Genomic DNA, 27,049 nt, shown 5'->3' with positions numbered 1-27,049 from the left:
CAAGGGGCAGATCCAAGGGTTGGGACATCTCCTATGAAGCAGAGCAGAGCAGGGGACAGCTCCAGCCCGAATCTCACTAGAGAAGGGAGAAGGGACTGGGAGAGGTGCAGATGGGGGTCGGGAGAGTCCCCTTGTCCCATGTCTGAGGTCCTGTTCCTTGCAGCATTTGGATAAACCAGCCACACTCCTGGGAAGCGATTTATGTAAGATGAGCTTTGCAGGTGCCTGGTGCACATCCGGAGGTCCCTGGAGGGACTGGGGGATTCAACTCCATCAGTGAGATCGACCGCCCAGACCCATTTTCTCTGTTCTGCCTGGCCCGGAGAGGGGAATTGGGGCTGACCATATTCCAGCGGCATTTCGGGGCCACCTTTCCTCCAGACGCCGTGTGTGAACAGAGCCTTCCCCTGCCCCGGGGACGCAGCCCCTCCGCAGCCCGGCGGTGCAGTTCGGATGAAGAGCGCTCTCGGGGTCTCACCCCCGCCCACCCCAGCAGTAATTTTGGGTGAGGCAGTGCCAGCCACAGCCCAGGTGAGCACCAGAGCTCCTTGGGGCCTTTCGGGTCTGACTGGGGTCCCGAGGCCGTCCTGGGGCACAGTCCCGAACAGCGCTGCCCGTGCCGGGGGCGGGCCGGGCCCTCGCCCGCCCCAGCTCAGGCTCTGCCTCCCCTCCCCGTCCCGATCCTCTGCTCACACCCGACCTCAAAAACCGGTTTTAGCGTCAAATCCGGAGCCCGACTGGTGGCGGCAGCGTTGGAGCTGGGACTGGCGCGGCTGCTCCCCCCGCTGCCGCCTCTCCCCGCTCCGCCCGGTCCTTCCCGGTGCCGCGGCGAGCCCCGAATCGGGTCAGTCGCTCTTTAAAGGCTGGAAGGCGGCACCATGTGATGCTTCGGCTCCGGCGGGGAGGGGGCAGCGCCTGTGGGAGCCGAGCGGTGTCGGGCACCGGGGACCGAGCGCAGCCCCGGCGGCCGCGGCCAGCCCGGCCCCCGGCGGCCGCACGGTCCCCCCGGCCGCCCCCGGTATGAGCCCCGCCTTGCCCTGCGGGGGGACAGCGCTGGCTCTCCGGGGGTGAGAGCACCCCAAAACAAGCCCTGGATTTGCAGGACAAGGTGAGAGGGGTCGGCTGCCGGGACTCGGGACTCGGGTGGCTGCAGGAAGCAGAGCAGAGCAGGGAGGGGATCCAGCGAGAGGACAGAGGGAGCCCCGAAAGGCTCCGACAGCGGCCGCGGGGGCGGCCCCAGGGGCGGGGGGCTCTGCCGCTCTCCTGGGACTGACCGGCGGCTCCCGCTCCCTCTTCACCGCCGGGATCGGTCCCGCTGCGGGATGGAGGGGAGTGCGGGATGTGCGGGATGGAGATGGGTGCGGGATGGAGAAGGGTGCGGGATGGAGCTGGGCGCGGGATGGGTGCAGGATGAGCTGGGGGGGCGGGGGGACCCGGAGCCCCGGGGGACGGCGCAGACAGGAGAGGAGTTTTTCCCACCCCCTCGCACAGGCTCCATCCCGCTCGCAGCTCTGGCAGCGATGCCACTCTCTCACCGTCTCCCTGTGCGTTTGCAGGTGACCGAGGACCCCCACGGCAGCGGGGCGGACCGGAGCATCATGGCACACCCCATCTCAGCCTTCCAGGCTGCCTACATCTCCATCGAAGTGCTCATCGCTTTGGTGTCCGTGCCGGGCAATATCCTGGTCATCTGGGCTGTGAAGATGAACCAGGCGCTGCGGGATGCCACCTTCTGCTTCATCGTCTCGCTGGCGGTGGCCGACGTGGCCGTGGGGGCTCTGGTCATCCCCCTGGCCATCATCATCAACATCGGACCCCAGACGGAGTTTTACACCTGCCTCATGGTGGCCTGTCCCGTCCTCATCCTCACGGAGAGCTCCATCCTGGCGCTTCTGGCCATCGCCGTGGATCGGTACCTGCGGGTGAAGATCCCTGTCAGGTAGGAGAAGGCGTCGGAACCAGCTCTGCTGTGGAGGTTAAAAGGGACTGAGGAAACCCCAAATTCTTGGAGAAACACTGGGAGAAAGGACTTTCCTCCACGCTGCCATCCCAGACACATCTGGCTGCAGCAGCAACCGAGGCAGGCTGGGCAGGGGGGTGTAGGGGTGGGTGTCCTGGAGCCTCCAGCAGCCTCTTTTGGGGGCTTAGGGGGTGCTGGGTGTGCAGGCAGAGATCACACGGTGGCAGCTAGCTGGCAGTGAGGGACAGCCACGGGATGCCCATGGCCAGGACAAGGTGTGACCCCACACATGGGACAGCCCCACCGGGTGCTCCGGGAGGAAAGCGGGTGACAGCTTTGCCTTTCACCCCAGCTTTTCCCTTGCCATGGCGAGCACGGGGGTGGCTTGCTGTGGGACACAGCTTTGACAGTTTGAGGAACCAGAGGTGACAGCCTGGCGCATTTCATGAGGCAGCCTCACCCAGGAGAGACCCCAGCTATGGGGTGCCCCACAAATAATTCCTTTCCCCCTTTTGCCCCTTCTGTATCTGTTGCCATTCCAAGCCCAGAGCAAGTGCCTCGTGGTGTAAAGGAGGAGGACACTTTATTTGAGCACTTTATTCGAACTCTGCCGCTCCAGGATGAGATAGTTAACCCTTTATGCCCCACTCCCTTCCCGTGCTGGGGCCATGCTGGTTTGGGGAAGCATTTCTGGGGTGCCACGGTGGGACCGGTGGCTGTGAGCGGGGCTAGAAGGGGACAGGACACCCGAGCTCGGTGCCCCCGAGCAGAGCCAGGCTCAGCCCCTCGCTGTGAGTCCCCCTCACTCTGTGGGGATGCCTTTGCCAGCCTCATCTGCCCTGCAAGGCTCCGGATGTGGGAGCATTGCTGGAAAACAGCCCAGGCCAGCTGAGCACTCGTGTCCCCCCATTACCCCTCAGCAGTTGAGGCCGTTGGCTGGAGTGGTCCCAGACCCTCCATCAGCACAAACACCCCAGAAAGGCACCCCTTGTGTTGGTGCTGCCCAGACCCCAGCAGGTCTGGGACCTTCCTGGGCAGGGAGACAGGGACAGGAGGCACCCCAGGTGTTGGAGATCACCTGACTGCTCTGGAGTGTTCCCAGATCCATGGGATCAGGCTAGAGATGTGCTCCTTTGGGCTTTTGCTGCAGCCGCCACCAGCAGACGTGGAGAGGAGAAGGAGTGTAAGACAGAGGAGGGGGCCCAGGATAAATCCACAATCCCAGCCCACCCCCTCCCTGCCACACATGATTTTCACAGACTGTTCCTGACTTCCTCCCTAGGTGTGATTTTCCCAGTCACTGTCTCCCAGCCCGCCGGTGGCACCAGAGTGATTCCCACCCTGTCACTGCTCTTGGAGCTTTTTTGGGCTTCGCACATCCCCTGCCTGTGGGGAAGGCTCTGCTGTGGGAGTTCTGCGGCTCCACAGGAGCAGCACAGCCTGTCAGGCATTTTCCTAACAAACCAGTCCATTTTTAACTCCTTGTCTGCCTCTGAGCATCAGATGGGCCTTTCAGGGGAGATTCCTGCCCTGATCCCAGGAGCTTTCCTGGGAGCAATATTAATATTAATATTAATATTATGCTGTACACAGTTGGGGTGGGTTTTTCTTACGAAATTTCCACCCTGAATTTTGTGATCCCATTGTGTGCCCAAGCACTCAGCAGCAAGAGATTTTCCTCTGTCTTTTCAGAGCCTGTTTTAATATTGAAAAGCTTTGTAACCTCATCAACTTAATAGGTGCACTCAAGCATCTCAGAGATCTTTCCCAGCCTTAAAGATCCTACAACTTCATGAATTCCTGGCAGTTGGTACATGTGGAGATTTTAGGAGATGTAGTGCCCTGTATACAGCACACAGGACAGGAAACATCACTAAGGAATATTTTCTGACTCTGAAATACCTCAAGTTTCTCCCAGTCTGTTGGAGGATGCTAAGGATGACAGGGATGGCATTTTTGCAGTGCTCATGGCTCTTGTGGTGTCATTCCTGACTGTGACACTGAACCCAGCCCTGGAGGGCTGCAGGCAATGATGGCAGCCAGACCTGAGCAGAGATTTGCAGGCGGGGGGAAGGCAGGTGGGGAATATCTGCCTCAGGCTCATCCCTAGGGCAGGCAGGACGCTGAGCAGGGACAGCCCCTCCAGCCCAGGCATGGACAGTGTGCTCACTGCAGCCCATTCCTGTGCCAACAGGATTCCTCAGACAAGCCTGGCACAGGCTGGATCCTCACCAGCGTGACCTGCACAAGCTGAGGGGGTCTTGGGGGCATCCCCAACATTCCAGCCCTGCCCCCCATCCACAGGCAGCCCTGGTGCTGCCGAGGCTCAGGAAGAGGGAAATGCATTTCACAGAACCACAGAATCCCTGAAAGGTTTGTTTGTGAAGGGACCTTACCCTGCCAGGGGCTTCCACTACCCCAAGGGTTGCTCCAAGCCCATTCCATCCTGGCCTTGGGCTCTTTCAGGGATGGGGCAGCCACAGCTGCTCTGGGCACCCTGTGCCTTCCTCACAGGGAAGAATGGCAGGGAATGGGGAACATGGTGCATGGCAGCTGGTTCCAGCTCCAGGCTCCCCAGGGACACCCTGGACCTTGGGCTGCGAGTCTGGGAACTTGGTGTCTCCAGAGGTGGATATTTCCTGGAAGAAATGGTGCCCTGAGACATTTGGGGTGTCTCTACATGGCAGTGGGAGATGCCAAAGCAGCATCCAAAGCTGCATTGCTCCAGTGGCCACTTCCCATGGACACAGAAGCACAGAGGGATGTGGGCCACCCCTGCAAAGCAGATTTTATCAGATGGAGAGGGGTCTTGCTTGGATTTGAGTTGGTGCCTCCTGTTCTTCCTTCTTCATCCAGCCTGGTCAAGGGACTGGGATATCCCACCAAACCCTCTCCATTTGCTCCTGGGGGTGATCCCTCCTGGCTGCTGGGCCCTGAGGGATGCTGCCTCCCCCGCGAGGGGCCTTGCCTTGACTTTGGAGGGATGCAGGAGCATCACTTGGGCTGAGCAGGCTAGAGCAGAGGGTCCCCCACTTCCCAGCCCCCACAGGAACAGCTGGAAACCACCAGAAATAGATTTGCTGGTGGAAAACTCCCCCTCCCCTCTCACATCCTTCCTCCCTGCCCGGCACCAGGCAGGACCCCCAGCCTGTGATCCCCCCGTCCGGGCACAGCGGGGTCCCTCAGCCCAGCCCAAACTTCCCTCTCACAGCCGTGCTTGGGGAAAATGAAAGGAGTTCAAAGGGAGGGGAAGCACCAGCTGGGGGTGTCTGGCAGGAACCGGCCCCTCGGCATCCTGGGGCAGGCAGGATGCTGGAGGAGACGGGGCTGCAGGGATGTTTGGGGAGGATGGTGCTGAAGGGATGTTTGGGGGGATGCAGCTCCTTCAGCACCAGCCTCTGCTGCCCTGGGGGCCCTGTGACTGCTCTGTGTTTTGGGCCTTTTGGAAAGGGCCACGGCAAAAGGAGCTGCTGTCCTTGGGATGTGCCAAACCACCCCTTGGCTGGGGATGCTGAATGTGTGGATGCAGCCCAAGCCTATTTTGGAATGTCCCTGGGGGTCCTCACCTTGTGACCTCACCCCAAACACTTTGAAACACGCCAGGAAGGGAAAACCTGCGGGAATCTGATGTTTGCAGGAGTCCTCATGTTGGAGTCTCTCTGTCCACAGCCAGGACCTCCCCCTCTGTGCCTGGGCCTCAGCACTGGGGTCTCCTCCTAGCCCTGCCCTTCCCAGCCTGATGATCCCAAGGACCATCCCACCAGGGAGATCTGCCTCTGGTGTTGCTGAAGGTTTGGAATGCACCCCTGTGAGGCTGCAGAGCCATGGAAATTAGGTCAGAATGGTTGAAAATCTCTAGGAAATGGGGGCCAGGAGGCTGGAGCACAGCAGGGGAGGAGCCCAGGGTAAAATCAGTGTCAGGGGGTGGCTCTGTGGACAGCACTGGCATTGTCTGGTGGTTCAAGAGTGCCTGTCTGGAACGAGATAAAACAGCTCAGGGATGGCAGGAACATCCCTCAGCCCTGGAGTGCATGCCTGCAAGGCAGGAAGTGAGGGAGATGTGCAGGGGACCTGGAGCTCCTGGATGGACATGGAGGGGGAAGCTTCCCCCTGGACTCCCTGTTTTCCAGGCTCCTGCCTGAGCTCAGGCTCTTCCTGGGATTGTAGCGCTCTTTCCCCTTCTCCCCAGTCCTGCCAAGGGCCACAGGCATGGGGCCAGCTAGGACTAGGTCATGGTAAGCCTGGGAAGTCTTTTTGCCCTCAGCCAGCTGGGTGCTGGAGCAGGACACATCTGAGGGGCGTTTCCCCATTGCAGAGAAGCTGTGGGATGGCTGCACCACCCTGGAAGTGTCCAAGGCCAGGTTGGACAGGGCTTGGAGCAACCTGGGATAGTGAAAGGTGTCCCTGCCCGTGAGTGGAATAAGATGGGCTTTAAGATCTCTTCCAACCAAACCATTCCATGATTCCTCCACCAAGGGTTCATGGAGGGGAGTGATGGGCACCTGCTGCCATGGGATGGGTGAGGAGGAGAACATTGGGATGCAAATTCCCACCTCCCAAAACATCAAAGGGCCCACAGGACATCTTTCCAGCACTCTCAACACTTAGTGCCAGGAAACCTTCCTGTCCAGCCAGGCCAGTGAACAAGCCAAACCACAGCTCGTCCAAGGCCTGTTTTACATTCAGAGGAATTTCAAAAGCATCCAGGTGACTCAGAGCTCTCACCCTGGAGCTCATCTATTTTCTTTCACCCTCCACTAGTCAGTGAAAAGATGCCATCCATCCATACAGTCCCAGCCCCCAAGAAAGCACATTTCATTTCCAAGGAGAATACTTCCATTTTCCCTAACCTGGAGGAATTTCAGGGACTGGTAGGTCTTTGCAGCCACCTCTTTTGTTTCTTCCCTTGGTGCCCTCCTCCAGGTATATTTTTAGCAAGTGAGAGTGATCTGTAGAGACCTTCATTCCATGGAACAGGCAGCTCTGAACCAAGGATGGAGATCAAAATGCAGGAATTACAGTCCAGGGAGGTTTCTGCAGACTGGAGGCTGTTTCCAAGCCACAGTTTCCAGCACACTGCACCAGCTCAGCATGTGGGTGCTACATCAGAGCCAGCATTTCCCACTGAGCTCTGCTCCAGCCAGATCCGGCTGCAGGGACGAGCTGTGCCCGGGCAGCACCAGGAGATCAATTCCAGTATCACCAAAATCCCAGAGCCCTCGAGATGGGCAGGGATTTACCAGCAGGTTATGTTGGTTTGAGATCCTGGTAAAGACCTGTAAATACCGAGGTGAGCTGGTTTTCAGCCCTACTCTCTGATCCACAGAATGATTTTCAGCCATGAACAGGCTAAGTCAGGGATCAAAGCCATGAGGGCTCTTTCCTCAGTGAGGGGATGCCTGGATTAGGCTCACTGGGAGCTCACACAGCTGCTGCAGCAGCGCCACGAGATCTTGGCTGGCAGACGCAAAATCAGGTCACTCCCAAAAGCTCCAGACACTGCCGTGAGTCTGCAGGGAGGCAAGTGGGGCTGTCTGCAGCATTCCCAGCTCCTGGAATGGCAGGAAAAATCCTGGGGCTTGGGGGTGTCAGCTGGGGATGCAGCGAGGGGCTGAGTGTGGGATGCTCCATGGCCAGAAGAGCAGAGGGAAGGGGAGGAGAGCCCTGAATCCTGTGCGGGGATGCTCAGAGCCTGATATTCGGAGTTATTCACAAATTCTCTGAATTAAAAGGGCACGAGGAAGTGAATGGCCTCAAGAGACCCTGCGTGGGCTCCCTGAGCAGCAGGACCCTGTCCCCTCGTGGTCCTTGTGTCTCCCAGTAGGGCGAGGTGTGGTCCCTGTGCTGGGTAATCGCTCTGACCCCAATAGCAGTGTCACATCTGTCCCTTCACAGAGCTCACATCTGCCAGGGCTGTGCTACAGGGCCATGAATGAAAACCTACTCCTTCCTGGTGCTGCACCCCAAACCCCTACTCTGGGAATATTTTTATTGGGCTTTTTACCTATTTCTATTGATTTTCAGGGTAAGGAATTGACCCTTGGCAATATCTCACCAGTAAATCTGAGGGTGTGTTCCCAGCAAGGGCACATCTGCAGATGGGGAAACTGAGGCACCGAGTTGCACCATGGCTGGCTCAGGGTGGTCTCACGGGTGAGGGATGGAGGCTGGAACAGGGAAGGTGTGGAAGCAGAGATTTCTGGGACAACGTGGCCTCTCTGTTTCTGCACTGGGGTGCTGCCATGACTGTGCTCAGGGCTCTGGAGCCAGGCTCATCCAGGATCCAGTCCCAGCCCTGCTGATCCCTGCAGAAGTAACCCCATGAAATTAAATTGTTTCTCTTTCTCAGCCCAGGGAGCACCACAGTGTGGGTTTGTAGCCTTTTGTGGTATTAGAACAGGCTGAATGTGTCTTCAATGGGCCGGGTTAGCTCAACCGTAGGACAGGACAAGGAGCCATGGGTTCAAACTGAAAAACCAGAAATTTAGGTTCAATTCTGGGAAGGAATTCTTCCCTGTCAGGGTGGGCAGGCCCTGGCACAGGGTCCCCAGAGAACCTGTGGCTGTCCCATCCCTGGAAGTGTCCAAGGCTAGGCTGGACAGGGCTTGGAGCATCCTGGGATAGTGAAGGTGTCCCTGCCCATGGCAGGCATGGGGCTGGATGAGCTTTAAGGTCTCTTCCCACCCAAACCACTCTGGGATTCTGTGGTTCTGTGGCTCCCCATGAACTCGTCCTATGGGGAGCAGACACCAGACCAGGTGGGGATGTGTGGATGGAACCCAGGAAGGCTCTGGTACCTCCATGGCCATGGTTCAGGTGTGGTACCATCAGTCCAAGAGGATCTGCTCTGCCAAGCTGATGTGACGCAGCCAGACTGTGTTCCCTCATCCCATGGCAGCAGAGAGGGTCCGTGAGCAGAAAATGAGGAGCACCCACAGCCAGGACCACCCAGGCAAGGCGGGACAGGCGGCAGGGCCCCCACTGGAGCTGAGAGACTCCTGTGTCTGGGGCACAGGCCTGTGGATGAGCTGCAGGGCCCCAGAACTGCCTGGAACACCCAGACACACTGTCACACTTCCAGGAGATGGGTGACATCTGACATTTCCCTTTCCTGGAGTGGCTGGGCTGTGTCCCAGGGCACTGGTTGGTGGAGGTGGCAGTGATGTCCCTCGGGGCTGCGTGTCTGAGCGCCCTGTGCAGCTGCTGGCACAGAGACAAGGCACACACCCGGCAAGGAGGCTCTGCCAAAGCCAAAGCTGCCGATTCAGCTGCCCTGGGCCTGCAGGCTGGGTGTGGGGCTGAGTCAGGCCCAGCTCACCGGGCTCTGTGCTGAGCTGGCTCAGGCAATCAGGAGCCCTTTAATGGGGTCCCGGGCCTTCCCCCACCCCTGTAGGAATGTGACTCCATCCAGAGGAGGGGCCATTATCACCTGACCTTCACCAAGGCAGTCCCACCTCTGGTCTCACCTTCGCTCCACGTCAGCCAGAGCAGGTGACAGAGCAGGAATAAATGACTCACAGGGGGTGCAGAGAAGCTCAGACACCACTCTGGGATGCAGGCCGGGGGTGCAGAGGGGCTCAGATGCTCCTCTTGACCTGGAGCCTTTCCTACTGAGCAGCTCTGGGCTCTGGGCTGGTCTCCGTGCCCTTGCCCAGCCCTTGGCTCAGGCACGTGGCCTCTGTCTTGCTCTTATTGGACACCTCCCATGTGGCCACCAACAGCCAAAGCACCCTCAGCTCCTCTTACACCCCCAGGTCAATCACACCAGGGTTTTTTAGTCCATTTGTGGTGTCAGAATAAGCTTAACTGTGTCATAAAAGGGCCAGACTGGCTCTGTTGACCAGGAAGGGGATTTTGGCCATGAGACATCTGGACAAAGCCCACCAGCCTCCACTTCCAAACTCGGATTTGGAGGGACCCCTGTGAGGCCAGACCCAATGAAATCTCCTGTGTGGCACACCTCAGAGCAGCTTGTACCCACCAGCAGCCACTGCTGGCCGTGGGGATCTGCTCTGAGGGGACCTGTCTGGGGGCCTGGGATGTGCAGGCCCATGGGTCTCCAAGGCAGAACAGGCAGGGCTGGACAAAGGATCAGGGATGGGGACAATGGAGCTCCTCCATCCCAATGACTGTGCTTGAAATCAGCCTGACAGCCGGGAATGGCTCATCCAAGGGGTCACAGTGCTGCACTGGCAGGTCTGTGTCCTGGGGTGGAGGCAGGGGGGAGAGAAAGGTCATAGCAACACAAAGAAGGATGGGAAAAAAAGAGGAAAATGTGTGGGAGGTACCACAGTGAAAGAACCTGGGAGGTGAGTTTCATTGTGACACACACCAGAGTCATTTCAGACTGGACAGGAACTGATGGGCTGGAAGAAAATCTCTGTCTGGAAGGACAGGGAAAAGCCCTGAAGGATCTTGCCCACAGGGGTGTGAGGAGAGCCCAGACACAGCGTGGGGAGGGTTGTGGTCTCTGCAGACAGCAGGACATGGAGCATGGAGGGGATCACAGGAGCAAGAGATTTCTAGGAGGGATGGGGACAGTTTGAGAGGCTCGTCCCCTTTTGGACAACAGAAGTGCCTCAGCCTGGGGAAGTGACAGCCAGCACAGCTGAGCTGACAGGAACAGCATTAGATTGTTCTGGATAAATAAATGATAAATAAATTATTTTCACAGTGATCCTGCCAAAGCAGCCGGGATGGACACAGCAGTGCAGCCCACCTCTGGGGCTGCCAGGGGGCTGGAGGAGTGTCCCAAGGGGCTGGTCCTTTTGGGACACCTCTCACCCAAGGTGACCTGAACTGTCAAGGCCGTGGAATAGGAAAGGTGCTGTCCCAGAGGCTGCCTGGGCTCTAGCAGGGAGTTCTGCTCTGGAAGTGCAGCCACCCAGCTGCTGGGGCTGGCTCCTGCATGGGGTGCCCAGTGGCAAGAAAGAACAATTGATGCTCTCTCAGGCAGCCACAAAAAGCCCACAGAGGCAGCAGGCTGGCTTGCAGAATAGCAATGAGCTGAGCACCCAGGCACTCCCACGGCACCTCTGGCCCTGCATGGAGATGCTGTTCCCAAGGGTGGCTGGATGGGCAGGGGGAAGGGGAGACAGCACTGGTGATGCCACCAGTGAGAGAGGATGAAATAACCCTGAAAGACTGAGATCCTCCTCCTCACAGTGTCCTGTGGGCTGAGGGCTGGTGGGCAATGGGGACAAATGGGGGATGCATTTGGTGATGTAGGGAGGAGCAGAGCAGGATCAGACACTGGAAAGATTTGGGGCATCTGGGTTTGTCCTTCTCTGCACTGTGAGACCCAACACCTTCCCTGTGCACTCTCACCCTCCGTCTCTGCATTTCCCATTGTTCCCTCATCCTTTCCTTGCTTGGGCTTTGTCCCCCAGAACTGAGCAGGCAACTGTGACCAGCAGCTGTCCCAGTCTTGGGTGGTTTGGTTGGGTTTTTGTCAGGTACTAAAGCCTCTGATCACAAAAAAGAGCTGGAGGAGGACAAGAGATTTCTTGCCCAGCCTCTTTCCTGTGTGTCCCTTGCCAGCCTCCCTCTGTGCTGTCCCTGGTCCTCTTGCACACAGATCCCAGGTACCAGCCAAGCCCAGCAGGACTGCGGGGACACAGAAGTGACATCCCCCTGTCCCACCCCCTGCCTGGGGTGGCAGTATCACCCCTCCATCATTCCTCCAAGGAAGGCACAGAAGGCTGGGACATTGCTGCCACGACAGTTTATCCATCTTCTCCAGGCCATTTCTCTCCCTGCAGCCAGAGATGGGGATGATTTTCTTTGGCATCCTTCAAAGAAGGGAAGTGCCAGCTCCTGGCACCAGGGATGTTTTCTCCTTCAGATTGGTCCATCCTGGCAGATCACAGCTCCCCTCTGCGACTCAGTCTCCCCATCTGTTCACAGAGGGAGTGATGCTCTCTCTGACAGCAGCGAGGGGCCGATGCTGAGAAATGCTGTCTCAGACATGCCAGAATTAGCACAGTCCTACAGATTAAATTATTCCTCTTTTTTTTTCTGCTCTGGTAACAACAGTCAGTGCCTTTAAGTGTGGAATACACAAATGAAACACTCATTTCTCTCAGTGTGAAGGCTCCATTCTCCACTGAGTGCTCCCGATTGGGAGAGCCAAGGGCTCAGCCTGGGTCCGGATGCACTTGGCAAAGCCTGAGCAGAGCCAGCATGGATGCAGCTCAGATGGGTCTAATCTCAGGGAGTTCATTCCCCACATTCAGCACTGCTGGGACACAGGTTCTTTATGGGCTCAGTGAGGTTTGTCTGCTCCAAGGAGCTGAAAGTGCTCCAATAGCAGAAAACCTGGAATCCCAGAACCCAGGAGATGCTGCAGTCAAATTTTCTTGGGTTGAGGATGGAGCAGTCACTGACACCCCTTTTCTCCAGGGGATCATGGAATCCTAGAATGGTTTGGATTGGAAGGGTCCTTAAAGATCATTCCACCCTCTGTGTGACCCATACATGAGGGGGTCTTGTGGGGATCCTCCACATTCCAGCCCTGCTCCCCACCCACAGGCAGCCCTGGCTCTGCTGAGGCTCAGGGAGAGTGAAATGCATTTCCTAGAGTGCCAGAACGCCCAGACAGGTTTGGGTGGGAAGGGACCTCAAAGCTCACCCAGTCCCCCGCCGCCCTGCTATGACACCTTCCACTATCCCAGGTTGCTCCAAGCCCCATCCAACCTCTGTCTTGGACACTTAGAGGCATGGGGCAGCCACAGCTTCTCTGAGCAACCTGTGCCAGGGCATCCCCACCCTCACAGGGAAAAATTCTTTCCCAGTATCCCATCTCTCCCTGCCCTGTGGCAGTGAGAAGCCATTCTGCCTTGTCCTGTCCCTCCATCCCTTGTCCCAAGTCCCTCTTCAGTTCTCTTAGGGCCCCTTTAGGCATTAGAAGGGGCTCTAAATTCTCCCCAGAGCTTTTTCCTCTCCAAGTGAGCACCCCCAGCCCTCCCAGCCTGGCTCCAGAGCAAAGACTCCAGCCCTTGGGGCAAATCCATGACCTCCATCCTGCCTGGTCCATGTGTCCCTCATCTCCATGAGCCAGCCAGGCTTGGCAGCCTCTGGCTGTGTCTGCCCATTGTTCCTTGCTGGAATTAAGACCAGAGTAATTAGGAACATGCAGAGGCTGTAATTTAGGCCCAGCTGAGGCATTTCACTGCAATACCTGATCTTGGGTTTCAGATCTCCTCACCATCCTGACGGAAATACTGAGCTGCTTCCTCCCAGGGACCAAGGCCCCTCAGTTTTCTTCCAAGTGAATAGATAATCTTTTAATCTAAATGAGAAAACAGAGTGCAAATAAACTTCAGGTTTGCTTTGCATTTGCACTTTTTATTTGTTTTCCTGTTTTCTCAGAGGTGAGGGAACATTTAATTGTGGTGTTAACTGGAGCCTTCACTTCCAAATTGGTATTTCATTTGACTGACTGAGATACGGATTCACTGTTCAGACTTATCCCAAGATAAACAACTCAATGGCTTTACACTCATGTCCTCTGCTCGTTACTTCTTCCATCTTAATGGTGTGTGGAGGGGGTAATTACCCAGGTTTTACTTAAACTTTGTGGGGAGTTGTGTTTGGACAGAAGTTGGAAGCCGACTGTAGCCCAAATTGGTACCTCCAAAATTATTTCCCCTGGTTGAACTACATATAACCATCTCATTAAAAAAACCTTAAATGAATCCAGCTGCTTTTGCATTTGAAATTGATCTTTTAATCAGGGGAAATATGCATTGGACAGAAGGTGCTGGACTGGTTGTTTTGGGTTACTGTGTCCTCTGAGGTTTAGAAACAGTAGATCTCATCAGCACTGCTAATTCTCCTCTAGGCATTGGGTGGAGAAAACAACCTCCCTCATTTTGGGAACCTCCAGCCAATTTTTCAGTCTTGAATGTCCTAATCTTTGAACTGGGTTAAGTGCAAGAAAGGAAATGTTCCCTTTGCAGTGACAAATTCTGCTCTGAGGATCCTGATCCAATAACAAGTTGCAGCCTAAGGAAATTAGGAGTTTAGATGTTGACTGCAAAATCAGGAGTTAGGTTAGCAAGAGAAGTGTTAAACTCAAGAAATTAAAAGGCAGCCAATACCAATCTCTTGTCCCAACTGTAATTTAGGATATCTCTTTTTTTTTCTGATGAGTCCTTGTGCACTGGAGAGAGAAAGACCCTAAGACCTTGCCTGCTCTGAGACCTAAGCCTTGCTCTGAGGCTTTCTTGGTGCCTTTCTTAATCGAGATTCTGTCTCCAGTTTCCTGCCTCCCATTTATCTGGCGAGCAGATCTCAATGTCCTGTTGAATGCAAATACAAGCCCAACAGCAGCTCTCAAGACCCCACTCATTTCCCTTCTCCTTGGGGCCCCTGATCTGCTCCTACCTTTTAATGGCGTTTGATGCTTTCCAGCCCCCCTGGCTGGGGCCCTCCCCTGGAGACCCAGCTCCCTTTGTGTGGCAGTGGTGGTGACAGGCAGGGAAGGGTGGTGGCACCGAGCACTTCCCCAGCTGGCACCTCCCTCCCAGCACAGCCTTTTCCCTCAGCAGCTCAGTGTTTTGTGGGATGGACTCTGAGCCACAGAGCCTTTGGGAGCCCAGGCATATCAGGTACTTTATATCTGCTCTCCCATTTCCATTTCCCAGAGCCACATTGGTTGCATTTGGCATTTAAAGTGGGTTTTAGAGCTACTTTCTTTCTTCGTCCTCCCCTCTTACCCCTCCCTTCTAAATTTTGAGGGCTGACTTTCAGAGGTCTCATTTCAAAGAGGTTCTTTTGCATAAAGAATCAAAATATGCAATGCATAGAAAAATCAAGTGCAATACAAGCAATAATTAAAAACCCACTGCTTTTATCCAGCCAAGCCTTGGATTTGCACTGAAGATTGGCAAAAACTGCCTTTTATCCCTTCTCCTTTGTACTCAGGGAATGCCTCACCCTCACTTATCCAAGCACACAGAGACTCTGCTGAGCTGGGTCTGGACAATCAGCTCCTGGCTGGTTGCTGTGGCAGGGGCAGGGCTGTTGTGTGGCACCCCTGGAGGTGGCCAAATGCACAGGGAGATGGCCCAGCACAGCAAGGGAAGATGACCTGAGACTCCTGGCCAAGCAGGTTGATATCCTACCACAGCCCTGGGTGAGAAACAGCTCCAGCACAGTCATAGAATCATGGAATGGTTTAGGTGGGAAGGGGCCCAAAAGCTCATCCTGCTCCATCCCCTGCCATGGGCAGGGACACCTTCCCCAGACCAGGTTGCTCCAAGCCCTGAACAGCCTGGCCAGAGAGAGATGCACATGGGGATGAGTGGCTGCGCCTGAAATTGTCTTCTGCTGGAGGTGGGGTTGCTCCCACAGCACAGGGGGCTCATCCCTGTGATGATGCAGTTGTGTGGGAGCCATCCTCCAAGGCAATGCTCGCACAACAAATCACTATTTTTGACAACAAAACCGTTTAGACAGTAAAAATGTCCAGGAAATATATTGCACAGGGGCAGCACCAGAGACAAGCCCGTGGTGCTCATCACACTGTCCTGCAGCTTTCACAACCTCACCCCAGCTCTTGGGGACCAAGCTGTCCTTCTCTGTGTGTCCTCATTCCTAAATTCCTGGGTCTATAAAAGAATCTCAGCTTCTGCTTCTTCTTCTTTTTTTTTTTAAGCACCATTTCTCACACTTTGCTTTGCTCAAAATCTTGTTGCCTGAAAGCAGCAGCCAAAAGACAAGAACATCACATTTTTTCAGAGAACATCACCAGTTCTGAGATTCTGCAGGTCGTTTCATGATTTTGCAGCCATTGCCAAGAGTATTAAATCACTTCCCTCCCTTCCCTCCCCCCCCCCTCTACCTCCCTCAGGGTCCTGGAGGAAGAAACCAGAGGTTCAGAAAATTCAGGGGTCCTGGAAGGCCCTGACCACACATGGTAGAGCTGGGAGGGAGCCCCGGAGCTGCCTGGGTGCAAAACTCTGGCTCAGTGGGATTTGTGCCCCACTGACCAGGGTGCACCCTCACACTGTCACACGGCAGCAGGAGGGTGATACATCCAGGGCAGGGCCACCCACTCAGCACCCTTGGAAGGACTTGGTGCTGCCCATGGCACCAGGGGTCTCACAGCTCCTGTTTTGGGCATGAAGGGTCTGCCTGGGGTTGGAGGGTGGTGCTCACTCACTGACACAAACTAAATTGTCATTTCCCTCAGGCATTGAGGAGCTGGGCATCCCAGCTCCCTGCTTAACCTCCACAAACTCATTTGGGATGAGGGGCTGAGCATGGGGTGAGTGGTCCGTGCTGAGAATCTGCTTGTTCAGTGACAGAGTCCACATCAGGCTGCAGCCTCGGGCTGAAAGCCAAGCTCAGTTTGGAAGCAGTATTAGTTTTCTGAGCAGAAAGGATTGATACTGGCTGCTGGGGTGAGGCGTGTTGCTGGAGGATGTAGGAAAACCCTCTCTGAGCAGAGGGGGTGACCAGCCCTCCTTCACCTTCCTTGGACAGCAGCCTCATCTCCTCCACACCAGGGCAGAACCTGAAGGAAGGATGCTTCAGTGTGAGCTCTCTGTGCTTTCCATCCTCCCTCCCAGGGATCTCCAGCCCTCCCCTGGTCCCCCTTCCCCTGCAGCCCCTGGTCACGGTGGGAGCCACGGGGATACCCCAGGGGAGCTGTGGGTGCTGCTCCGGGTGGAACACTGTGGTTCTCACCCCACACCTCTGAGCTGAGCACAGCTGGGCAAGGGATCTGAGAGCAGTTCTGCAGTTCCTGGAAGCCTGAGCTTTGTTCCCAAGGCTGTGACTCATTGCCAGAGCTGGGGCAATGCAGCAGCACAGACACCCAGGGGAGGCTGGATCCAGCTCCAGCGGGGCCAGGAGCAGTCCTGGAGGGGCTGTGGGGGCCCAGCCAGCCTGGTGGGATGTTGTGGCTGCTCCCAGGGACCAGAGGTGTGACAGGATAAATCTCCTTGGCTCTGCAGGGAAAGACGTGGTCCTGTCACTGGAACCTGAAATAGGGCAGGTTTAGCTCAGAACCAGCTGGGCACTGTGGGGTGTGTGGGGATATGGGGGAGCAGGGAAACCTCCTGAGGCTCTGGGTGATGCCCACACAGGAGGTGCCAAGCTCAGGCTGGGCTGATCTCTGAGGTGTGCTGTGCTTTGAGGTTTGGTCCTACTGAGACTGGTGGCATCAGGGGAGTGGCAGAGTTTGGGGGGACGTGGCTCTGTGTTGATACAGGCTGGAGCTGGGGGGTCACCTTTTCCCACACCCCTAACCACCATCTGGATGGGCATCCCCGATGGATCCTCATTTTGGTACTGCCAGTCTGGGCTGAAGATAACCTGGCATGGCCAGGCTGCCCCATGGAGGCCTCATTCCCACTTCCAACCATTTCAGCACATAAAGCTCTTTTCTACCTTATCTCCTCAGCTTCTTGTGGGGGTGTCTGTGTGCCTGGGGCCACTTTTGGATGTGCCCACACCCCTCTGCAGTCCTCAAGAATTCCAGGATTCCTCCAAGGTCCTGAGAGCAGTGTCAGGGCAGGCTGAGCCCACATCAAGGCTGAACCCACACCAAGGCAGCAGCATTTCCCCAATCCCTGTTTGGAGCCCAGGATATCTACAAATGTTCCATGTCTCTCCACAGCATTCTCTGACAAGTTCAAAGCACGAAATCTCCTTTTTGTGTTGTTCTCTTGCCATTTGCTGGAACTGTGACAAGTTCCAGCTTCTTCCACCACTGAATGAAGCCCTCACCAAAGCCCTGGGGGCTCCATGTTTCTGTGTGTGGGGACCAATCAATTTTGTCAGCATGAATTTGTTCCCCTCACCCACATCCATTAGAGAATTACTGGCTATTAGAGGTGATTGCGAACATCCAGAGGTCTTGCCAGACGCTTTGCCCGGCTGGAGTTGTTTGTGCTTTGCAGGCACTCGTTGCAGAATGATTCCTACACAGAATCACCTTTTAGGGATGGTAAAACCAAACCCTGAACTCGGATGGACCAGCATGGTCAGCAGTGGGATGCACACATCCACCCTCTCCCATGCCTTTCTCCTGGTGGCTGTGGGGGAGGTTTGCCTCAAAAAGCCTCCTGGTGTGGAACCATCTCCTCATGCTGCAGTGGAGGAGACCCAAAGTGTTTTGGGAGCAGAGATCGTCAAAGAAGACACTTCTCATGCCCAGGTGGTCTCTGGGGAGGCAGGAGTGGCTGCAGCTCCAGGTATGGGCTGAGCTGCCAGTCTAGGAAGGTGCCAGCTGCTCCCAGACCTGGGCCAAGCAGAAAAGACACCATACAGTGAGAAAATCCTTCCCTGTCTCTCAGTGGGGTGGTCCTAGCTGGGCTTGGGTGCCCTGCAGGGCCAAATAACAGCCAAGAGTGCTCCAGTGACAGCCACGACCTCTGGAATCACAGCTCAGAGCACACAGGGACAGAGGTGTGGGTGGGAGGACCCAGGAACTGTGGGGAACATCCATCCCTGGACTCCTCTCACCTTTGCACCTCCTGTGCCCTCCTCTCCTTGCAGCACATGGCCCAGGGAGCACCAGGCACCCACTGCCCCCTGGGCTGTCCCAGTGCCAGCCCCAGACTGGGGCAGCGGGTGGTAATGGGGGCAGGGCAGCCCTGACCTGGGCTCAGTGGTTGCCAGAGAGGTTCCAGGTACAGGTTTGGGATGCAGCCCCACCCATGTGAGTGGTGGGTAAAAGGTGCCTGTTGCCAATGCTGCCTCTCCTGCCGTGGGAACCTCCAGAAATGACACCTGCAGGAAAGTGATCATTGTCCTCATCCAACTGTCCCTCAGCCCGAGCAGACAGACATGGGTGAGGCACCAGGGAGAGATTTTCCTCCTCAGCTCCTTTTAAATCAGGTCCCCAAGGCAGAGTCTGAGGCCAGGATTCCATGTCCTGACCACCTGGCCGTGCCCTCCCACTGTGTTTCCCACTCCCTCTTGTCCCAGGGAGCTGCTGGCACTTCCCAGATTTCTCCCACAGCTCAAATCTCTTGCAGACCAAGCAACCAGCTGGGAAGGGACACACACGGGGTGCTCCAGGTCCCTTCAGAGCCCTGGGAAGGGGCTCTGTGGTAGCATGAAGGTGTCAGGCTGGAAATGCTGTGCTGATGGAGACTGCTGGGCTACTTTGGTGCAGGACAGGGGCTCCAGCACCAACAAACACCAATGTCCTTGCTGCATGTGCTCTTCTGGCTTGCCTGAAAGACCAGATCATTTTTTTTTATGCCTTTACTTGCCACCTGGGTTTGGCAAACAATCAGTCTGGGATCTGGGGATCGGGACAGTCCCCCATGTATCCCTAAGACAGTGCTGACAGGACCAGTCTCTCCATTCCAAGCATTTGTAGGAGCAAGCTGTAATGTCCATCCAAATACCAGCTTTGACTGATATTGGTTGACCTCTATCCCTCCCAAGGCCACCACGAACATGGTGAGACACCCACCCGCGGCCACAAACCCACATTTGCTACCATTCTGTGGTTCTGTGAAGAAGGAACCAACCTTTCCCTTCCAGGATCATAGTGACAAAGGCTCTACAATCAGAGTTCTTTCTTCAGCACTTCCCGCTTTGTGTGAGCACCCAGGGACCCTCTTGTCCCAGCCCTGAGCTGTGGCTGACCTCTCCCTTGCAGAACCCAGACACCACTTTGCATTTCTCAGGCTCTCATTCCAGAGCAATGCTCTGAAAATGCAAAAGCAAAGCTTTGAACACCAACAATCTGAGTTTTCCCACCCAGCAGCCTCCAAGACACTGAAAGATCTGAAGGGAAGATACAGCCAGGAGAAAGGAGCAGGAATCCAAATCCTCTGAGATCAAAGCACTTTTGTCTAGAGACTTTCAATTAGATCAGGACATGGTCTGGCTGCTTTTTCTTGCTGTGTTCATCGTGCAGATGAGCTTCATGTCAGCTTGGCCTCCTTTCTCCCTGCCACGTTGGCTCCAGATTCTTTTCATTAGTAATGGTCTGTCTTCATTAGTGAATTAATTCCCCAGGAATTGCACTGCAATAAACTCTCCAGAGCAAAGACCAGCAAAGCCACATCTTGGCACTGGCTGGACAACAGCAAGTGTTTTGTAGACAGAAAAACTAATCACAGAACTGCTAAAAACCTTCACATTTTATTCAAGCCAGGCCTAGAGCCTTTGAATCTTTTTCAAACAAAACAAGAGATGTTTGGTGAGTGTTGGGTTTGGATTGACCTCTGGGTTGGGATGTTGGAAATGAGCCCTCATCTCTCTCTTGGGGAACGACCCCAAGGCAAAGGTGAAATCCATGAAAGCAAAGAATGCTCTGTTCTCCAGGTGAATGCTCTGCTCTCCAGGTGCTTTCAGACATGCCCTAATATCTGAAATGGTCACAGGGCCTTTGCCTGCCCAGGGCTGGGCACCTCCAGAGCAGGGCCTGGGCTGAGCTGGGCTCCTGGGCAGCAGAGGGGGTTGCAGAGGTCTGGACACATCAAGATGTGGCAGAAGAAGTTGAATTTAGTCTGGGAATGAGGACCAAAGGGAGAGGAGGGTGGATGGTGTCTTCAGAATGATGGCCAGGGGGCCATTACAAAGGTCTGGAGGGACAGGACAAGGGGGAATGGTTTCCCACTGCAGAACAAGAGGACACAGTCTCAAGCTGTGCCAAGGGAGATACAGGCTAGAATTAAGAAGGAAGTTTTTCACAGAAAGAGTGGTCAAATACTGTATACATCTACCCAGGGAGGTGGTGGAGTCACCATCCCTCGATGTGTTTAAAAACAGACTGGATCTGGCACTTGGTGCCATGATCTAGTTGAGGTGTTAGAAGATGGGTTGGACTTGATGATCTTAAAGGTCTCTTCCAACCTAGAAATTCTGTGATTCTGTGATTCTGTAATGCAGGGTGAGATGGGATATTGGGAAGGAATTGTTCCCTCCAAGGGTGGTGAGGCCCTGACACAGGTTGCCCAGAGAAGCTGTGGCTGTTCCATGGCTGGAAGTGTCCCAGGCCAGGCTGGACACTGGGGCTTGGAGCAACCTGGGATAATGGAAGGTGTCCTGACCCATGGCAGGTGTGGAAGGAGATGGGATTTAAATCCCTTCCCTACCAAACCATTCTAGGTTCCTATGATCTTCCTGAGAAAAAGGGTCTCAGTGGCTGCTCCATCCTCAGCCTCTCCTGCAGGCAGCATCCTGCCCTGGAGAGCTGCTCCCTGCCTCCCTGTCAGCTCTGTGCAGCCCCTGGGGACAATTTGTTGGCCTCTGCCTCCACCCATCACCTATTCCCTTCCCCTGGGGAGCAAACAGCTCTATCAATAATTGCCTTTTTGCCTCTTGGCATTATCTTCCAAACCCTCAAAGGCAATTTTGTTCCACACCACAGTTCTGCCCGTCCCATCTCTTGATAGGTCTGGATGGTCACGGGTTGACTTTGCATCCAAGAGGGTTTGGGTCAATGCCCATCCCTGTGGGGAAGTGATGGTGCATAAACCACCACTCAGGGAGGGCAAGGGGAACATCTACCAATTATAGTCAGGCTCAAACCCCCAGGGGGAAAAGGAAACCAACCCAAAGTGAATGAGGATGGGGGTGATGATTACCATGGATGTTTTAGTCACAGCTGTTAATAAAAATAACAGCAGTAATAAAATTGCAATGATGCTGGTAATTGCTCTGGTGCTGATGAGAATAACAAGATTATTTATTAACTATGAGCCATTATCAGCATTTTCTAGTGCTTCTGCCTCCCATACCATCCCAAACTCCAGCCCTATCATATTAATGCAAAATGAGACAAATGAGAAAATATTTTCTTTATGGCATAACGAAGAATAATGCTGGGAACAGCAAGGTCTATCTCTGTCCCTCTGCTAACTGTCCTCCCACCATGTGGCAGGGGTTGAGAATTAGGTAGGATCCTGCATTTCCACCCTTTACAGAATCGCAGAATCAATTCGGTTGGAAAAGGCCTCTGAGACCATAAATTCCAACCTGTAACTATCCCCACCTTGTCATCCAGCCCAGAGCACTGAGGGCCACATCCAGGCATTCCTTGGACACCTCCAAGGAAAATAAAGTGTAAAAGGAATTGAAATTGGACTTGTGGCCTTTGGACCAGCTGAGCCCCATGAGAGCTCCATGAGAGCTCCAGTGGATGGATGGGCCTGGTGAGCTGGAGGGAGGAGGAACCTGGGGCAATTTTACAGCTTTTGTCATTCTCCATGTGGGGCTGATGGAGACAGTGAACACAGGTCCCTGAAAGCACATTTCCTGCAGCTGCCTGTGCCCCTGGCTTGTTGCTTGAAGGAGAAAATGTGGCTGTTTTCTATGGGTTTTGGTTCACCCACTTTTCTGTGACCATGTCACACACAGGCAGGAGGAGGATGTCCCGGTTTCCCCTGGCTGCTTCTGCAGGTGCACCCTCAAACCTTGTGGGGCAAAGTGAAGGCAGGAGCAGGGAGATCCAGGTCCTGCTCCCAGGCAGTGTCAGAGCAGTCACTGCAGCACGGGGTAAAGATGGATATGGACCATGGCAGAGAGATGGATGTGCAGGAAGGAGGGATATGGACCATGGAGAGGGAGGGGTGTGCACTGAGGAAAGATGGATCCCGTGTCTGGGTGGTGGCTGCCAGCCCTGGGATCATGTTTGGGGACCATGGTGACACCGCTGCTGCTCAGCAGCTTTGTCTCTTGGGCAATGGCTCCCACACAGCTCTGCAGGTCAGGCAGCGCCCAGAGTGGGAGCATGTCCAGTAGAAGACTCCAGAAACCCCCAGGAGTGAGAAATGGGGCACAGCTTGCAGGGGTTGCAAAGAGGGAAGGAGCTGGGGCAGGGGGTGCTGCTGCTATTTCTGGTGTCACTCCCCAAGCTGTTCAAGCCTGGGGAGGTGGCCGTGGGGTGTCAGAGCTGGAGGGCTCATCAGCCCCCCACCAAGGACCTGCAACCAGACATGGGATTCAGGGCTCAGCACACAGCCCCACATGGGGTGCAGGGGTCAGCACACAGCCCCACATGGGGTTCAGGGCCCAGCACACAGCCCACATGGGGTGCAGGGCCCAGCACACAGCCCCACATGGGGTGCAGGGCCCAGCACACAGCCCCACGGGGGTCTCTGGCATCCCTCTGCCACCCCCTGCTCCCTTGGACCCTCCTTGCCATTCCCTTCCCTTGACCCCCAGTGCTGGTTCTTTCCCACCACCCCTTGCCCTCCCTGTTCTCCCTGCCCTGAGCCTTTCTCAGGGTCTCCTGCCCTCTCTCCTCCCCACAAGGAATAAATCACCCTCCAAAGCCAGCCTTGGCTCAGCGGAAACAGCTGCCCACACTGTCACCTCTTTCCCACGGGACCTGGCTGCCACCAGGATGTTGTGAAGCTTTTCCCAGAGCACAGGAGGTTCCTTCAGGAAAGCTGTTGGAGGCCAATGGCTCTGGACCCTCTGGACTCACAGGGACTGAAGTCCTCTCCTCCAGCCTGTGCCACTCCAAGCACCCACCTTGATGCCCTGCCCATGAGAGGGGTCTTGAGAAGGGAGAGTGGGTTGGCTGTATAAAAAGGCCCAAAATGATTCATTTCCATCACAGGTAAAGGCTGCAGACCTGCAGTAGGGAGCTCTGAGCAGCAGGATGGAAACCAGTTTTGCCAGCCACCTCCACATGGTCCCCATGGTTGGGTTAACACCAGCAGCACTGAGAGACCCAGCAAACAGTCAGGAAAACATTCTTTATTCAATCCCCTTTGGTGGAAAGCAATAACTCTTGGGTTGAGAATCTTCTCAGCCTCCAAAGAAAAGCTTTCTGGAGAGCCAAGGGAAAAATCAATCCAGCAGACGGCACTTCCCGCTTGCAGAGCTCTGGAGAGATGAGCCCAGCCCTGGTGGCTCCCCAGGGGCATCAGGGAGGGAGCAGAGCCTAGCCAGAACACAGCTCTCCTCCTCCTCCTGCCCCTGGCATCAGCCCATCAAGAAGGAGGGTTTCGTCAATCCAAGTGCATTAGGAGAGGAACAGGCTGTGCCCAAAGCTTCCCCAGGGGTCCATTAGCACCCGCAGATCCTTCCTCCACCCCAGCACATCCCAGGGGACGCTTTTGCTGGCCATTTCCTCCCCAGGCACAGGGCAATTGTCTGGGACAGTGAGCTGGTGGGGTTGGTGTGTAGCAGGAGGAAAGGGCGACCTCTTGCCCTAGGTGCAGGTGCTTGAATGGGAGCTGGGCTCCAGAGCATATGAACTCCCTCCAAATCATGAGGGTTGGATACTCAGGCCCATTCCAGGTGCTAATGCATTCCCTGGCTTGACATCATCTCCTGGAGCTCGTGGATTGTGCCTGGGGTCTCTGCCACCTCAGGACACAGGCAGGGAAGCCAATCTGTGAACACAATTTTCAGAACAGGCTGTTACCCACTTCCAGGGGAGGGAAGGAGGAACATCCTCCTACCTCAGCACGGGCACTGCCATCCCACCACTGCCACTCCACCTGGAGCTACACAACCCCCACACAGAGCATCCCACCCATGTCTAACTCCTTCCTGTGGCTGTTGTCTCTCCGACAGGTACAAGAGCATGGTGACACCACGGCGGGCAGCTGTGGCCATCGCCTGCTGTTGGATAGTCTCTTTTCTGGTGGGACTTACCCCCATGTTTGGGTGGAACAACCTCAACAAGATGCGAAGGACTCAGGAGCTGAACAGCAGCCACACGGAGTTTGTCATCACGTGCCAGTTTGAGACAGTCATCAGCATGGAGTACATGGTGTACTTCAACTTCTTCGTCTGGGTCCTGCCGCCCCTGCTGCTGATGCTGCTCATCTACCTGGAGGTCTTCAACCTCATCCGCAAACAGCTCAACAAGAAGGTGTCCTCCAGCTCCAACGACCCCCAGAAGTACTACGGCAAGGAGCTGAAGATCGCCAAGTCCTTGGCGCTGGTTCTGTTCCTGTTTGCGCTCAGCTGGCTGCCTCTGCACGTCCTCAACTGCATCACCCTGTTCTGCCCGTCCTGCCAGACCCCGCACATCCTCACCTACATCGCCATCTTCCTCACCCACGGCAACTCGGCCATGAACCCCATCGTCTACGCCTTCCGCATCAAGAAGTTCCGGACAGCCTTCCTGCAGATCTGGAACCAGTACTTCTGCTGCAAAACCAACAAAAACACCACCAGCACCACCACAGCTGAGACAGGCAACTAGGAACTGGGAGAGGGCAGGGAGGGGCATCTGTGCCCATCCAGTCCCACCTGGACACTGTTCCTGCTGTCTCAGGAAGGGGTAGCAAGGACCCGATGGGTTCTGAGTTCAGCAGCCCCCTGCAGTCCCCACAGCCACCCCAGGGGGTTATTTATTCACAAGCATTGTACTGTTTGGATATTGTAGCCTGCGCTATTCCTTTCTGGTTTAGGATTTTTTCTCCCTGATTGTTTTTGTTTTTCATTTTTTAAGCATTGCCAAGTATTTAAGGAGAAATTGTACAGACAAATGCGCAATTTATCTTCATGCAAATAAAGTCCAGTGATCCAAACCACCCAGGAGGTGCCCTGCCATTGATGGAGACCCTCAGCTCCATGGTGTTGGTGGTGCTGGTGGCACCTCAAGCTCTGGCCCCATGTCCATGGAGCCATGGGGGTGCCTGGGCTCTGGGACAGAGGGGTGCCCTGTGGGAGTGAAGGTGCTGAGAACCAGGAGAATCCAGGGCACTGGGATTTCAGGAGAAATTAAGTTTGAAAGCCCTTTCTTTCCTCTCTGCAACCAGGGAGAGGTGAGCTGGGCTGAGACATGGGAAGAGATAGGAAAAGTCTTCCCATGACGTTGCCAGCACCCATAGGGTAGTGAACCCACTACCCCGCAGAGCAAAGGGTCAGTCTCCAGCTCTCAGTACTACCAGAGAGGTAGGCAGAGGTGGGTGTTGGTGAAACCCTTAAGCATAATCCCAGAGAACTCTGCAGAAGCTGCTTTTGCTTCCCCGATGGCTCCCATGGGTCCCAGCAGCACCCACCACCCCTGCAAGCTGTACCCAAGGGAGCATGTCCTCTCCACTTCTCTCTCCCTTTACTCTGGTTTTGAGTCATTTTCCCTCCTTTCTCCTGGCTGTTTTCTGTGAAAAGCAGTAGCAAATCTCTCCCAGGCTGTTCATCTCACACCTCCCATATTGTTCCTTCCCACCCTTTCTGTGCAGCCAAACTCTTTTGACTCAAACATTGTGGGTTAATGCAGACACCTCCACTGCCCAGGAGGCAGGGGGAACATGGATCCCTCTGGGAGCAAGTGGGGGACAGCTACAGGCCACCATGTGGGTGCTGATGCTGCCACAGGGCACTTTGCCACCACTGAAGTTCAGTTGTGGATAGACTTGAGGAGGGGTTAGCTGGATGGACTATCCCTCATCCAGCTCTGGTCCTTCTGGAAGTGCCAGTCCCTCCTCCAGGGCTGAAGCAGTGCTGGAAAATTTTGAGTAGATTTGGATTCTTTTCTTATCAACGTCCCTTGTTCACCAGGCTCCCACTGGAAGCAGATCCTGTGGCCCTGCCCTGCCCCAGCAGGGTCGTGCTCCTCAGAGGGGACGTCAGCAATGAGCAAAGGGACTGCAGCAAGTTCCCACAGAGACTGGGGGTGCAGAGGGGAGAAGGACCTTGGGTGGGTGAGATTTATGGGTGATTTTTAGCAATGTTGGGAGTGTGCAGCACAGGCATTGGGGCAGCCAGGAGTCCCTTCTCTCACTGCTGCAGCCAGCTCTATTTAGCTCAGAGGGATGAGGAGGGCAGCAAGGAAGAGAGGAGATGAAAGGCTCAGCCACCCACATTTTGCGGGGGCCTTGATGTATTTCCAGGCTCCTGGCTCAGAGAGCACTGGGAACAACCAGACTAAAGCAGAAAAACAATGGCAAGGACAGGAGAAAATCCTTCCCTTAGTCCTCATCACAGTAGAGGGGTCCTGAACACCCTCCCAACCTTCCCATGGTGTAGATGGTGCTGTGCTGGTGCTGAGCCCTTGGGAACAGCAATTCCCCACAGACTTCAGCCCACACCCCCCTCCCAGGCATCGCCAGGTGCCCTGGGGCCAGGGCTGAACCTCTCACATGAGGATGAGGCTTTGGCTCACCCCATATCTGCCCAATGCTCCTCTGCCCAGTGCAGTGACTC

General features: G+C 55.4%; 1 protein-coding gene across 1 annotated transcript; it reads left to right on the top strand.

The window, feature by feature from the left end:
* The first annotated feature begins 991 nt into the window (after positions 1 to 991).
* LOC115913638 (adenosine receptor A1) lies at positions 992 to 25,419 on the top strand. Its single transcript, XM_030965783.1, has 3 exons — positions 992 to 1,108; positions 1,557 to 1,939; positions 24,467 to 25,419. The coding sequence occupies exons 2-3, from the start codon at positions 1,599 to 1,601 to the stop codon at positions 25,101 to 25,103; spliced, it is 978 nt and encodes a 325-aa protein (XP_030821643.1). The 5' UTR covers positions 992 to 1,108; positions 1,557 to 1,598; the 3' UTR covers positions 25,104 to 25,419.
* The last annotated feature ends 1,630 nt before the right edge of the window (positions 25,420 to 27,049 follow it).

Source organism: Camarhynchus parvulus, chromosome 26 (genome assembly GCF_901933205.1).
Source record: "Camarhynchus parvulus chromosome 26, STF_HiC, whole genome shotgun sequence".
In the NCBI taxonomy this organism is placed as follows: domain Eukaryota; kingdom Metazoa; phylum Chordata; class Aves; order Passeriformes; family Thraupidae; genus Camarhynchus; species Camarhynchus parvulus.
This window is presented reverse-complemented; position numbering and strand designations above follow the sequence as displayed.